Below are 15,337 nucleotides of genomic sequence, written 5' to 3' on the forward strand. Positions count from 1 at the left end.
GAGAGTGAGCACCCTTGTTTTGTTCCTGATCTTAGAGAAAATGCTTCCAGTTTTTCACCATTGAGAATAATGTTTTCTGTGTGTTTATCTTATATGGCCTTTGTTATATTGAGGTAGGTTCTTTCTATGCCCATAATTTAAAGAGTTTTTATTATAAATGTGTGCTGAATTTTGTCAAAAGCTTTTTTGCATCTATTGAGTTTATTATATAGTTTTCATCTTTCACTTTGTTAATATGGTGTATCATATTGATTGATTTGCACATATAGAAGATTCCTTGCATCCCTGGGAAATGAATGGATTAAAAAATCTGTAGTACATATATGCAATGGATTATTACTCAGCCATAAAAAGGAACATATTTGAGTCAGTTCTAATGAGGTGGATGAAACTAGAGCCCATTATATAGGGTGAATTTAGTCAGAAATAGAAAAACAAATATCATATATTAATGCATACATATAGAATATAGAAAGATGTTACTGATGAACCTTTTTACGGGGCAAAAATGGAAATGCAGACATAGAGAACAGACTTGTAGACATGGGGTGGGGGAAGGAGAGGGTGGGATGAATGGAGAGTAGCATGATAATATATACACTACCATATGCAAAACAGATAGCCAGGGGAAATTTGCCGTATAACTCAGGGAACTCAAACTGGTGCTCTCTGACAACCGAGAGGGGTGGGACAGGGTAGGCAGTGGGAGGGGAGTTCAAGAGAGAGGGAACTTATGTATATCTATGGCTGATTCATGTAGATGGATGGTAGAAACTAAAACAATATGGTAAAGCAATTATCCTTCAATTAAAAATAAAATGTTTTTAAACATCTAAAAGAATAGTTATCCCATTATCTACAAGGGATTCACTGAAAAAGTACATGATTATCCTATAAAAAATGCCAGAACTTGTCCAGCACTACTGTGTATCCAGTGCTAAATTGCTTCAGTAGTGTCCAACTCTTTGTGACCGTATGGTCTCTGTAGCCCTCCAGGTTCCTCTCTCCATGGGATTCTCCAGGAAAGAATACTAGAGTGAGTTGCCATGCCCTCTGACAAGGGATCTTCTGACTCAGGGATTGAACCCACATCTCTTATGTCTCCTGCATTAGCATGCCACTAATGCCACCTGGCATGTATCCAGAGGTCTCTTAGGCTGTCTTCACTTCTTTTCATTCTTTTTTCTGTATTCTGTTCTGAGTGATTTCCATCATTCTATCCTCCAGGTATTTACCCATTCTTCTGCCTCAGTTATTCTGTCATTGATTCCTTCTAGTATATTATTCATTTCTCTTCTTTAGTTCTTCTAGGTCTTTGGTAAACATTTCCTGCATTTTCTCAATCTTTGCCTGCATTCTTTTCCAGAGATCCTAGATAATCTTCATTATCATTACTCTGAATTCAGTTTCTGGGAGGTTTCCTATCTCCACTTCACTTAGCTGTTTTTCTGGGGTTTTACCTTTCTCTTCATCTAGAATACAACTTTCTGCTTTTTCATTATAATTAACTTTCTGTAATATGGCTTTTGTTTTAGCTGCTGTGAGACTGTGCTTCTTTCTTCTGTCTGTCCTCTGGTGGATAAGGTTAAGAGGCTTGTGTAAGCTTCTTGATTGGAGGGACTGGTGATGAGAAAAAACTGGGTCTTGCTCTGGGGGGAAGGGCCTTGCTCAGTAAAACTTTAATCCAATTATCTGCTGATGGGTAGGGTTGCACTCCCTCCCTGGTAGTTGTTTGCCCTGAGGTGATCCAGCCCTGGGGTCTACAGGCTCTATGGTAGGGTTAATAGTGAACTTCAAGAGGGTTTATACCAAGGGGAACCTTCCAGTGCCCCCATCCCTGTGGTGAGCCCTTGCCGACTCACACGTCCCCAGGAGGCCCTCCAACACTAGCAGGTAGTTTTGGTTCAGTCTCCTATGGAGTCCCTACTTCTCTCCTCTGGGTCTTGGTGAGCACAAAATTTTGTTTATGCCCTCCAAGACTGGAGTCTGTGTTTCCTTCAGTCCTTTGGAAGGCCTATAATCAAATCCCACTGGCCCTCAAGGCCAGATTCTCTGGGGATTCCCAGTCCCTTTGTCAGATCCTCAGGTTGGGAAGCCTGATGTGGGGTTCAGAACTTTCACAATAGTATGAGAACTTCTTTGATATTATTGTCCTCCAGTCTGTGAGTCACCCACACAGAGAGGATGGGGTTTGATTTTATTGTGACTATGCCCCTCCTACCATCTTGCTGAGGCTTCTTCTTTGTCTTTGGATGTGGGGTATCTTTTTTTTTTTTTAAGGGTCACAGCATCCTCTTGTTGATGGGTGTTCAACAGCTAGTTTCAATTTTGGTGCTGTCACAGGAGGAGATGAGTGCACATCCTTCTACTCTGTCATCTTACAGTAGGAGCTTCTTGATGGAGGAAAATCCTTACTGGAAAGGTGGAACACCCAGGGAACGTGTGTTTTTCTTTTGTGCTGCTTTAAACCTACTAAAGGCTTCCCTGGTGGCTCAGCTGGTAAAAAACCTGACTGTAATATGGGAGACCTGGGTTGGGAAGATCCCCTGGAGAAGGGAATGGCAACCCACTCCAGTATTCTGGCCTGGAGAATACGTATGGGTTGTGAAGTGAAAAGTGAAAGTTGCTCAGTAGTGTCTGACTCTTTGCGACCCCATAGACTATACAGTCCATGGAATTCTCCAGGCCAGAATACTGGAGTGGGTAGCCTTCCTCTTCTCCAGGGGATCTTCCCAACCCAGGGATTGAACCCAGGTCTTCTGCATTGCAGGCAGTTTCTTTACTAGCTGAGCAACAAGGGAAGCCCAAGAAAAGTGGAGTGGGTAGCCTATCCCTTCTCCAGGCGATCTTTCCAACCCAGGAATTGAACCGGGTTCTCCTGCACCGCAGGTGGATTCTTGACCAACTGAGCTATCAGGGAAGTTAATGTAAAATATTGGGCTTCCCTGGTAGCTCAGCTGGTAAAGAATCCACCTGCAATGTGGGAGACCTGGGTTCAGTCCCTGGGTTGGGAAGATCCCCTGGAGAAGGGAATGGCTACCCCCTCAGCATTCTGGCCTGGAGAATTCCATGGACTGTATAGTCCATGGGTCACAAAGAATTGGACACAATTGGACACAAAGAATTGGTCACAAAGAATTGGACACTACAATATGACAACAGGTTGAACTTTAATGTCTGCTAAAATATACCAATTGGCAAATGTGTTGGTCTTAATTAAAATTGTGACTAAATTAATTTTATCTGGGGGTCTCACTTAATTTACACAAGGGTACCCCTTATACCCTTAGGGGAATTACCAAATATAAAATAGAGAACACATAGGTTTGCCTTATGTTAACCATAAGAATGGAGAAGACAATGACAACCCACTCCAGTACTCTTGCCTGGAAAATCCCATGGATGGAGGAGCCTGGTAGGCTGCAGTCCATGGGGTCGCAACGAGTCAGACATGACTGAGCTTGCGCTTTTCACTTTCCTGCATTGGAAAGGAAATGGCAACCCACTCCAGTGTTCTTGCCTGGAGACTCCCAGGGACAGGGGAACCTGGTGGGCTGCCATCTCTGGGGTCGCACAGAGTCGGACACGACTGAAGCGACTTAGCAGCAGCAACCATAAGAATTATTACTTTGTCTAAATTTTCAATGATCATAGCATCCATTGTGCTAAAATATCACATAGTGCACATGAATACTATGATCCAATAAATAAATTAAATAGAGTCTTTACCAATTAAAAATTGGTTTGGTAAAAGGGGACCCCATGAATATACCCTCTCTGCTTCATTTAGAATAACTAATGTGACACAATGAAACCAAAGCACATGAGGACTGAACTGATACAAAACTTGTGATTATCCTCACTGCATCTCCATCTGATAGCTCAATTTAGTCTACACTTTAACCTACAAAGAAAGAGTACCATCTCCTAGTGGATTATCACAGTTTTAATGATGTGGGTCCTGTTGAGACCTCCTTACCCAATGTTTTTGAAATTTGAAGTTACTGATTCCATCCAATCAGCCTTTAGCAATCGCTTTGCTATTACAGATTTGGCTAATATGTTCTGTTCAGTGTCTATTTCAGCAGTCTTGCAGTCATAATTTGCCTTAGCTTTTTTGCCAGCTTTACTGAGATATAATTGACATGATTTGATACAAGTTTCTGTTGCAAAGTTCTTTAACTTCTGGAGGTTCCTAAATATACCTTCACACACAAAATGTTAACTGCATGTACATTTCTCCAAGATCACAGGTATGACACTGCATTGATAAGTTCCTCCTCTGAGGAGTTTGATTTCAAGGCTCACACAGAACGTAAAAATACAAAGGGGCTCACACACACAAAAAGTTATATCATTGACTCACACATGGTGTGAACCTCTGCCATCTCTGTTAAGCTTCTGAAAATCATTTGGTCAGCTGAGGACCTCTTCATCTCTGACACTGTCCAGAAATTTCTATGACCCTCATAGCACCCACAACATCTTTTAGGTTTTTCTGGGTTCTAGAGGCATTATATTCCACCATTATGTTTTCTGGAAGCCATCTATGCTGTTACTTGTAAATGAACCCACCTTGAAGGAGACTCTCCAACAAAAGGTTCTAGCATCTGTCCAAATAGAAATACAACAGGTACTCCTGATAGTGGTTGAAAGAGTCCCAGATACCTTTTCATTTTAGAGGCACGACCTCGCATGCCTTCTCTAGGCTCGGACTTTCCATAATGGTCATGATTAGCAAATGATCTTTGATGCAAGAAACTGCCCACCTTTGTTCCATATTACATGCTGTGCTATTAGGGAGGGCGTTGCTGTCCATAAAGTGGGTTCTCTTAGAAATGGAAGCTCTCATAGACCCTAGGCCTATAACTGTCCACATCTAGTTGCCTATTATGCCTTGGGTCAGGGAAACAGCACACTGTGATCTCAAAACACATGATATCATGTGTTTGATAGCATGGCTATCAAAACCTCTTAGCTACATAATGGATCCAAACCTGGGCTCCTACATGCAGGAGAGGATGGCTTCCCCTATGTTCAGTCCTCTGCCAAATATGGTAGTACTGGAGGACTCCTTGGCTAACTCCATGTTCAGTTAAGTTCAGTTCAGTCAAGTTCAGTTCAGTCGCTCAATCATGTTCGACTCTTTGCAACCCCATGAACTGCAGCACGCCAGCCCTCCCTGTCCATCATTAACTCCTGGAGTTTACCCAAACCCATGTCCATTGAGTCAGTGATGCCATCCACCCATTTCATCTTCTGTTTTCCCCTTCTCCTCCTGCCCTCAATGTTTCCCAGCATCAAGGGCTTTTCAAATGAGTCAGTTCTTCGCATCAGGAGGCCAAAGTATTGGAGTTTCAGCTTCAGCATCAGTCTTTCCAAAGAACACCCAGGACTGATCTCCTTGCAGTCCAAGGGACTCTCAAGAGTTTTCTCCAACACCACAGTTCAGAAGCATCAATTCTTCTACACTCAGCTTTCTTTATAGTCCAACTCTCACATCCTTACATGAACACTGGAAAAACCATAGCCTTGACTAGACGGACCTTTGTTGACAAAGTAATGTCTCTGCTTTTCAATATGCTGTCTAGGTTGGTCAAAACTTTCCTTCCAAGGACTAAGTGTCTTTTAATTTCATGGCTGCAATCAACATCTGCAGTGATTTTGGAGCCCAGAAAAATGAAGTCAGCCACTATTTCCACTGTTTCCCCATCTATTTGTCATGACGTGATGGGACTAGATGCCATGATCTTCGTTTTCTGAATGTTGGGTTTTAAGCCAACTTTTTCACTCACCTCTTTCATTTTCATCACAAGGCCCTTTAGTTCTTCACTTTTTGCCATAAGGGTGGTGTCATCTGCATATCTGAGGTTATTGATATTTCTCCCGGCAATCTTGATTCCAGCTTGTGTTTCCTCCAGCCCAGCATTTATCATGATGTACTCTGCATATAAGTTAAATAAGCAGGGTGACAATATACAGCCTTGATGTACTCCTTTTCCTATTTGGAACCAGTGTGTTGTTCCATGTCCAGTTCTAACTGTTGCTTCCTGAACTGCATACAGGTTTCTCAGGAGACAGGTAAGGTGGTCTGGTATTCCCACTTCTTTCAGAATTTTGCACAGTTTATTGTGATCCACACAGTCAAAGGCTTTGGCAAGTCAATAAAACAGAAATAGATGTTTCTCTGGGACTCTCTTGCTTTTTTGATGATCTAGCAGATGTTGGCAATTTGATCTCTGGTTCCTCTGCCTTTTCTAAAACCAGCTTGAACATCTGGAAGTTCATGGTTCACATATTGCTGAAGCCTGGCTTGGAGAATTTTGAGCATTACTTTACTAGCGTGTGAGATGAGTGCAATTGTGCGGTAGTTTGAGCATTCTTCGGCATTGCCTTTCTTTGGGATTCGAATGAAAACTGACCTTTTCCAGTCCTGTGGCCACTGCTGAGTTTTCCAAATTTGCTGACATATTGAGTGCAGCAATTTCACAGCATCATCTTATAGGATCTGAGATAGCTTAACTGGAATTCCATCACCTCCACTAGCTTTGTTCACAGTGATGCTTCCTAAGGCCCACTTGATTTCACATTCCAGGATGTCTGGCTCTAGGTGAGTGATCACACCATCATGATTATCTGGGTCATGAAGATCTTTTTTGTGTAGTTCTTCTGTGTATTCTTGCCACCTTTTCTTAATATCTTCTGCTTCTGTTAGGTCCATACCATTTCTGTCCTTTATTGAGCCCATCTTTGCATGATATATTCCCTTGGTAGCTCTAATTTTCTTGAAAAGATCTCTAGTCTTTCCCATTCTATTGTTTTCCTCTACATCTCTGCGTTGACCACCAAGGACGGCTTTCTTTTTTTTTTTTTCACAGTCTTTATGAAGTTTTTGTTTTAAAGATGAAATTTATTTCAAAAGTTCTTATATAAACCAATCATGAATAAACTTTTACAATGAACTTCTCAAATCTTTTTACTATCTACCTTTCTGGCTCAGCTGGTAAAGAATACGCCTGCAATGCGGGACACCCGGGTTAGATCCCTGGGTTGGGAAGATCCCCTGGAGAAGGGAAAAGCCACCCACTCCAGTATTTCTGGCCTGGAGAATTCCATGAGCTGTATAGTCCACCGGGTCACAAAGAGTCGGACACGACCGAGCGACTTTCACTTTCTTCTTGGGATAGCATTGGTATGATAGTATTACATTTTCTTTTTTATTCAAATGAACTACTTTAAAGATTAATGATTATTAGCAAATCTTGATGCAAGATAAACATGATACTATAAAATTACCATTTCCTATCAACTATCTAAAGTAAAAAAGTATTTGGTACTAAGTGTTCTTATGTTCAAACTCTAAAAGTAATTTTTAATCCCAAGGGAACTTGGTACTCCAAGACTTGAAAAAATTTTTTTAATGATATTTACATAATATATATATTTTTAATCACTAAGTTCCTCCTCATCACTGAAGTATGTGCTTTTCTTTATCCTTGGGCGTTTTGAATCATCTGATGTTGAAGGACCTCCTGAACTGGGTTTCCATTTTTTTTGTTCTTCAGTTTTGGCTTGCTGGAAAGCTATAGCCTGACTGAGGCTGTCAAGAGCAGGATCTTCCCTTTCATCTTCACTTTCTTCTACTTCTTCAATTTCTTCTTCTGGCTCAGGAGTTTTCTTTTTTTTCTTTTTCTCTTTCTTCTTTGGAGGTTCACGTTCTCCAAGCATATTTTTAGGACAGGCATAACTTAAGTGTCCGCTTTCCCCACATTCATAACACTTAGATTTATCAAAGCAGTTTCGTCTTCGGATGAACTCAGCTGCTCTTCCATTGTCAATAGCAATGCTTGCTTTTATCACTCTACCAAATAACTGTTTGTTGTTTATTGCCCTGGTACAGTTTTGTGCAGAGTCTTTATCCAAAAATAAAATAAATGCAACCCCTTTACTCCTCCTGGTATCTTTATCTTTCATTATAGTAACCTTTACAACTTTGCCATACTTGGAAAAGATCCGATATAAGTCATTGTTGGTCAGGGAAAAGGGCAGATTGGATACATACACTGTGCTTTTACTTGGGGCCAATCCACCACTCATTTCTTCAAGTGGGGCGGGCCCGGGGGATAGGGCCAGAAGAGCGCAAGCCCTCAGCTCACCTGGGGCTCAACCCCGACCGTTTGTCGCTCCTTGCAGCTGCCTCGGCATCACGGGTCCTGGGAAGGGTCAGGCGCAGGAGACGAGAAAGTAGATCAAGGACGGCTTTCTTATGTCTCCTTGCTATTCTTTGGAACTCTGCATTCAAATGGGAATATCTTTCCTTTTCTCCTTTGCCTTTTTCTTCTCTTCTTTTCACAGCTATTTGTAAGGCCTCCTCAGACAGCCATTTTGCTTTTTTGAATTTATTTTCCTTGGGGTTTTTCTTGATTCCTGTCTCCTGTACAGTGTCACAAACCTCCATCCATAGTTCATCAGGCTCTCTGTCTATCAGATCTAGTCCCTTAAATATATTTCTCACTTCCACTGTATAGTCACAAGGGATTTGATTTAGGTCATACTTGAATGGTCTAGTGGTTTTCCCTACTCTCTTCAATTTAAGTCTGAATTTGGCAATAAGGAGTTCATGATCTGAGCCACAGTCAGCTCCTGGTCTTGTTTTTGCTGACTGTATAGAGCTTCTCCATCTCCGGCTGCAAAGAATATAATCAATCTGATTTCAGTGTTGACCATCTGGTGACGTCCATGTGTAGAGTCTTCTCTTGTGCTGTTGGAAGAGGGTGTTTTCTATGACCAGTGTGTTCTCTTGGCAGAACTCTATTAGCCTTTGCCCTGCTTCATTCCATACTCCAAGGCCAAATTTGCCTATTACTCCAGGTGGAGAATCCCAGGGATGGGGGAGTCTGGTGGGCTGCTGTCTATGGGGTCGCACAGAGTTGGACACGACTGAAGTGACTTAGCAGTGGCAGCAGCAGCCAAGTGTTTCTTGACTTCCTACTTTTGCATTCCAGTCCCCTATAATGAAAAGGACATCTTTTGGGGGTTCTAGTTCTATAAGGTCTTGTAGGTCTTCATAGAACCATTCAACTTCAGCTTCTTCAGCATTACTGGTTGGGGCATAGACTTGGATTACTGTGATATTGAATGGTTTGCCTTGGAAATGAACAGAGATCATTCTGTCATTTTTGAGATTGCATCCAAGTACTGCATTTCGGACTCTTTTGTTGACTATTATGGCTAGTCCATTTCTTCTAAGGGATTCCTGCCCACAGTAGTAGATATAATGGTCATCTGAGTTAAATTCACCCATTCCAGTCCAGTCCAGTTTGCTGATTCCTAGAATGTTGATGTTCACTCTTGCCATCTCCTGTTTGACCATTTCCAATTTGCCTTGATTCATGGACCTAACATTCGAGGTTCCTATACAATATTGCTCTTTACTGCATCGAACCTTGCTTCTATCACCAGTCCCATCCACAACTGGGTGTTGTTTTTGCTTTGGCTCCATCCCTTCATTCTTTCTGGAGTTATTTCTCCACTGATCTCCAGTGGTATATTGGGCACCTACCGACCTGGGGAGTTCATTTGTCAGTGTCCTATCTTTTTCCCTTTCATACTGTTCATGGGGTTCTCAAGGTAAGAATACTGAAGTGGTTTGCCATTCCCTTCTCCAGGGGACCACATTCTGTCAGACTCCATGACTCCTCATGATTTACTAAGTGAGTAGCAAGGGGTACTTACAGATAGTATAGCACCATCACATGTGATGGAGCTCAGTAGAGAGTTGCTGCTTTTTATTCCTAAGATATCCCTGATAAAGGATGGGATTCAGGGTTCAGCACAAATGGCCTAATTTCAGGCAGTCATCTTAGCACTGAATGCTCTGGATAACAATAGGCCCCATACGCACAATTTTACACCTGTGGGGCATTTCAAATAGTCAGGTCAAATGTAGCAAAATAAATCCTTATCTAAGGTTTCTGTTTTAGGGCAAAGACACTGGGAATCTCTTGCCTCTCAATCTCTTGCCTATCCCAAAGATAAATCAAGTCCACACATGCCTCTGCATATCATAAAGCCATAATACAAGGACACAGTAAGACACTCCTTATTGTCTTTGGAGTTCCAGATGTTACTGATCATAACAAAGCCACTTATTTCACTGTTCAGAAAACACAGCGTAGGGCTCAAACACAGAGTTCAATAGAACTTTCTCCTTCTTTATAGGCTTCAAGTTACAGACCTCATACAGCATCGTAATGGCTTATACTAGTTCAGATTTAATCAGATGAAACTGGGCCTATCTAGTCATCAGTTAACACCAGGAGCAAATTGTACTAAGGAATCTGACTCCATAATTTAAAGTTTGACTACCTACAGCTTTTCTCTTTCCTCTTCCCATTCTGCCCCACATCTAGGCAAAATGATTAGGTCTAATGTGCTTACTCTTGGCACAGCAGGATATTAAAGTCATCAAGCTTCTGCCCATGTGTGGTAACACACCCTGGTTTTACCCCTTACCTCAATAAAAACCCCAAGCAAATCTCATCTCCTCACTCTTTCAAGGCATTAAGGACCTATGTGGGAAGGCTTCTCTGATCACCTCAGAAAGCATTATTATATAAATAATAAACTTTTTCACATACTCTTGGTCTTTGTGTGGCATTCTGTGTGTCTCATGCAAACCAAATTTGGGTGTTGGTCCATTCTGCTGCTGCAGAGTGGCCCAGATATCTACCAACTATAAACGCATAGTAAAGTCTATGGCATTGGTACATAGATAAAAACCTAGAGCAAGTGAATAACAGAAGACCTAGAAACAGATCCACACACATATATGAAAACCTAGTACCTCTGAGAGATACTGGTAAAGATCAAGATAAGATAAATTTGCCATAAATAGGGTAAATGTACGGGAAAAAAGTATAACTTGCCTCAAACTTCCCATCATGAATAAAAAATAAATTCCAAGTAGATTAAAAACCTTAATCATGAATGGAAAAATTAGAAAGCATTTAGAATATAATATGGTTGAATAAACATATGAGAAGATGCTTAACTCATTGTAATTAGGTGAATGCAAATTAAAATACAATGAGATGGCATTACAAACCTACCAACTTGGCAAAGACATAAAAATCTAAGAAAATTAAGTGTTGGCAAAGTTGTGGAACATTGGGTACTTGCATAAACTATTGATTTTACCGCATCATTAAATAAGAGCTTGGCAGTAGCTGAAAAAATTGAAGATTCACATACTTTATGACCCAGCAATTTTACTCCAAAGTCCTCATATATGCAAAAAGTTATAAGAAGATTATGTATAAAACCTTGTATATCTAAATATATGTATATTTACATAAAATTGTATGTATATGCTAATGTAAGAATGCTATCACTATTTTTATATGGAAAAATATGGAAAAACTGAAATTCTATAAACAGAATGGATAAAGAAATTGTGATATGTTAAAATGTATAGATAACAATTGAAAGGAACAGGTTGTAAGTATATCTTTTAGCATGAATAAATCTCTAAACCATAATTTTGAGCAGAAGAATAAAATATTCAAGACACAAAAGACAGATACATTAAGATTCCCCTCTCAAAATCTGATAAAATTGAACTATGATCATTAACCATACATATATGGGCTTCCCTTCTGACTTAGATGGTAAAGCATCTGCCGGCAATGCTGGAGACCTGGGTTTGACCCCTGGGTTGAGAAGATCCCCTGGAGAAGGAAATGGCAACCCACTCCAGTATTCTTGCCTGGAGAATCCCATGGACAGAGGAGCCTAGCGGGCTACAGTCCATGAGGTCGCAACGAGTGAAACATGACTGAGCAACTAACACACACATACACATGTGGATTGTAGAACTCAAGAAAATCAAGAAAGTGATTATCACAAAATTTGATGGAATGCTTACCTCAGGGATGGGGACATCAAGGTTTCTGGGATTCCTGATGTTGAAAAGAGTATATACAACATGGCTCAGAGTAGGAATTCAATGCACTTTAAGTGAATAAAACAGACTAGAAAGTTCAAGTGAGCGATGAGTTAAAAAGTGAGAAAAACCATAAAGTAATGTGTGTGTGTGTGTGTATGTGCGCGTGCATGCAGGCACACTGTCTCTTCAGTTGTATCTGACTCTTTTCAACCCACAGACTGTATCCTACCAGGCATCTCTGTCCATGGGTTTTCCAGGCAAGAATACTGGAGTGGGTTGTCATGCCCTCCTTCAGGGGATCTTCCTGGCCCAGGGATGGAACCTGCATCTCTTATGTCTCCTGTATTGGCAGGTGGGTTCTTTACCACTAGCACCACCTGGGAAGCCCAAGTAATATACGTATTTTTAAAATATTTTTATTTGACTGCACAGTGTGTTAGTTGTGGCATGCAGGGATCTTCGATCTTCGCTGAGACATGAGAACTCTTAGTTGCATCATATGGGATCCCTGACCAGGGATCAAACCCAGGTCCCTTGCATTGGGAGAGTGGAGTCTTAGCCACTGGACTATCAGGGAAGTCCCTAAAGTAATATATAAATATATAAAGTCAGGAAAATGAATTGTAGAAAGATGTTGCAAACCTCGATTTATATTTGTAAAATGATAGCTGTCTTAATATTATAGAGTTCTATTGATTGTTTTTACCTGCTAACTATACTGAACTAAAACTAGGCTAGATAATGTTGCATGGACTGTTGTTAACTGTAGGTAAGAGGTGATATGATGAAAATGGATATCCTAAATAACACCAAATTACAGTTAAAATTAACTGAGTTCATATGAGTTTATTAACCATGGCTAGAGCAAAGATGGCTCAAGGATACAGTCATATTTTAGCAAAGTACATTATTTATGTAAAAGATAATTACTACTTAATTCTTGTCATCCTTCCTAGAGGGGAAAAGTAATCTTTGAGTAGAGCAACAAGGAGATTGTCAGGCAAATATTCACCAATTTATTTCCATAATATCATTTCCTATCAAAACCAGAAAATTTATTTTTTACTGTTTCTTTTGATTGACTAATCAAGACACATGTGTAAATTTGATTTAGTGATTTCAAAATAAAATGTGTATAGAGTCACATTTCCAGCTAGACAAATACAAATTGTGCTTCAAGTCTGATTGCAAACCTCACTCAAATTATATAGATTATGGCATGTCTTGGCCTTGGTAACTCTTTTCATGTAGTCTAACATATTTGTCCCTAACATTTTTATTCTATAATAGGACATCCCTACTGTGAATTAGAAATGATAAATCAACATTTTTTTTTCCTTTTCAGTGGTTGGGAAATATACAACTTATTATGCATGATTGGTTCATTTATGGAATGAACCAATTAAAGGAATACCTTGAATTTGATTGAAAACATAATAAATACATGTAGGAAGTAAGTTCTTTGCAAAAGGTAGAAAGGCATTTTATGGTGGGATGAATATGAAATGCTGGAATGCCCTTCTGTGGCATGCTTTTCCTACGCTAGGATCTTATTCAAATGCCGTTTATTCAGTACATATGTATCACATGATAAATCTAGGATAAATCTATAAAACCTCAACATATGACCTGTGTGATGGTGGTTTAGTCCCTAAGTTGTGTCTGACTCTTGCGACCCTTGGAATGTAGCCCTCCAGGCTCCTCTGTCCATGGGATTATTCCCTTTTTATAAGCATATGTCTTTAACTGTTTCTTCTTATTTTAATGTCAGTATTTGAAGTGGTAAAGTTCAATTCTAGTTACGTGACAACTTTTACATACATTTAAGGACTTAGTTACATAGACCTAAATTTTCATGCAGAAGTTGAGGCTATATTTTGAATAAATCTCAGCCAAATCAATGGTACAAGTTTGCAGTATACATTATCCATTATCCATTATCTTGTCTTTTTTTTCTCCTATAAGTCTCCCTATCAACTCTAATTCTTTACTGAAGCCCATACTTGGAAACTAAATACAATCTTAGGCACTAAAAGCTATTAAGTGGAAAAAATATCTTGTAAGAGTGACAAGGTGATTGGCTACCTTAGGTTCAGATTTTTGTCCATTATAACCCTATTTCACCCTGCTAGACCCTGCAATCTTGTTTCTAAAATAAACCTAAATATACTCTTGACATATTCAAAATCTTGAAATTTGTATTATAAGATCTACTTCTGTGGCAGCTTGCAATTTACCCCAGGACAAAAAGTGTTGGAAATCTATTTTATAAAGTATTATTGTAACAAAATATAAAAAGTAACCAATCAATATATAACAAGCTGAACACATTCTAGCTATTCCATAAAAAAGCAAATTTATTAGTGATTGTAAAAAGCTTGATGAATAAATCTTTCTCATGCTGCAAATCAGAAATAGACCTGTTTTACATTGGGTTTGCCTTTTCCTTTTATGAACTCTTGGGTTGCATATACTATAAAATTTGATGGGTTTCAACCTACTCTGCGTTCATACAACTGATTTGATATAGTTTGTAGTTAATTAAATTATAAAATTTAACTTGAATTTCATAACTAGAAAGACTTGTTCCATGCTTTGATTAATTTTATGCACCCCCAATGTTCTTTTAATTATCTATTGCCTTATTTTGCTTTCTGTTCTGACTTTTAAAAATTCCATTATTTTGGCTTGCTTTCCCAGCAACTGACATCTGGTACTATCAGTATATCTGGAATTGGCCCAGAAAATGTAGCTGCTAGGAAAAAAAAAAAGGAATATTCTCTTTCTTTTGTAAAGGTTAGGTTCTGATCCTTTCCAAAGCTAATGAACCTTTCCACAAGTCCTCTTTTAATGAAGTTCTTTATTGGTGAAAATTAATGAGTCCTCAGGTTCCTTTAAACCTTAAAAAACATTGGTAGAACATACATTTATTAATACTTGTTAAAAAGACATTTAAAATAGTATATATTGTTATATGAAATCTATCCATAGCTGCTAATTTATATTTAATGTTGTTAAACTATGCACAACTACTATATCTATCAATAGTATCTGATTTCAAATTCTATGACAATTGTGATGATAGAAAAATATAAGTCAATTTCTTGTTATAATGACCCATCCTTGACAGTTCACTTGCAAATCCAAAGTACTGAATGAAATATAGTTCTTTCGAGCCTTTGAGAGTAATGCTAATATATATATACATATATATATATGTATATAATTAAAGTATTTAGAATATATGGGCATCCCTAGTGCCACTAGTGGAAGAACCCACCTGCCAATGCAGGAGACATAAGAGACATGGGTTCAATAACTGGGTTGGGAAGAACCCCTGGAGGAGGGCATGACAACCCACTGTAGAATTATTGCCTGGAGAATCTCTGT

At 39.4% G+C, this 15,337-nt stretch overlaps 1 protein-coding gene across 1 annotated transcript; it reads right to left on the bottom strand.

Moving 5' to 3' along the window:
- Nucleotides 1–7,426: 7,426 nt before the first annotated feature.
- On the bottom strand, nucleotides 7,427–8,242 carry LOC122455073 (zinc finger CCHC-type and RNA-binding motif-containing protein 1-like). The gene has a single exon (XM_043489916.1). It carries the CDS (start codon nucleotides 8,095–8,097, stop codon nucleotides 7,447–7,449), a length of 651 nt encoding a protein of 216 aa, XP_043345851.1. The 5' UTR covers nucleotides 8,098–8,242; the 3' UTR covers nucleotides 7,427–7,446.
- Between the last annotated feature and the right edge of the window lie 7,095 nt (nucleotides 8,243–15,337).

Source organism: Cervus canadensis, chromosome 17, assembly GCF_019320065.1.
Source record: "Cervus canadensis isolate Bull #8, Minnesota chromosome 17, ASM1932006v1, whole genome shotgun sequence".
NCBI lineage: Eukaryota > Metazoa > Chordata > Mammalia > Artiodactyla > Cervidae > Cervus > Cervus canadensis.

What these genes read in the sequence shown, in the direction of transcription:
- LOC122455073 (XM_043489916.1), bottom strand. Translation starts at nt 8,097, where the DNA reads ATGAGTGGTGGATTGGCCCCAAGTAAAAGCACAGTGTATGTATCCAAT.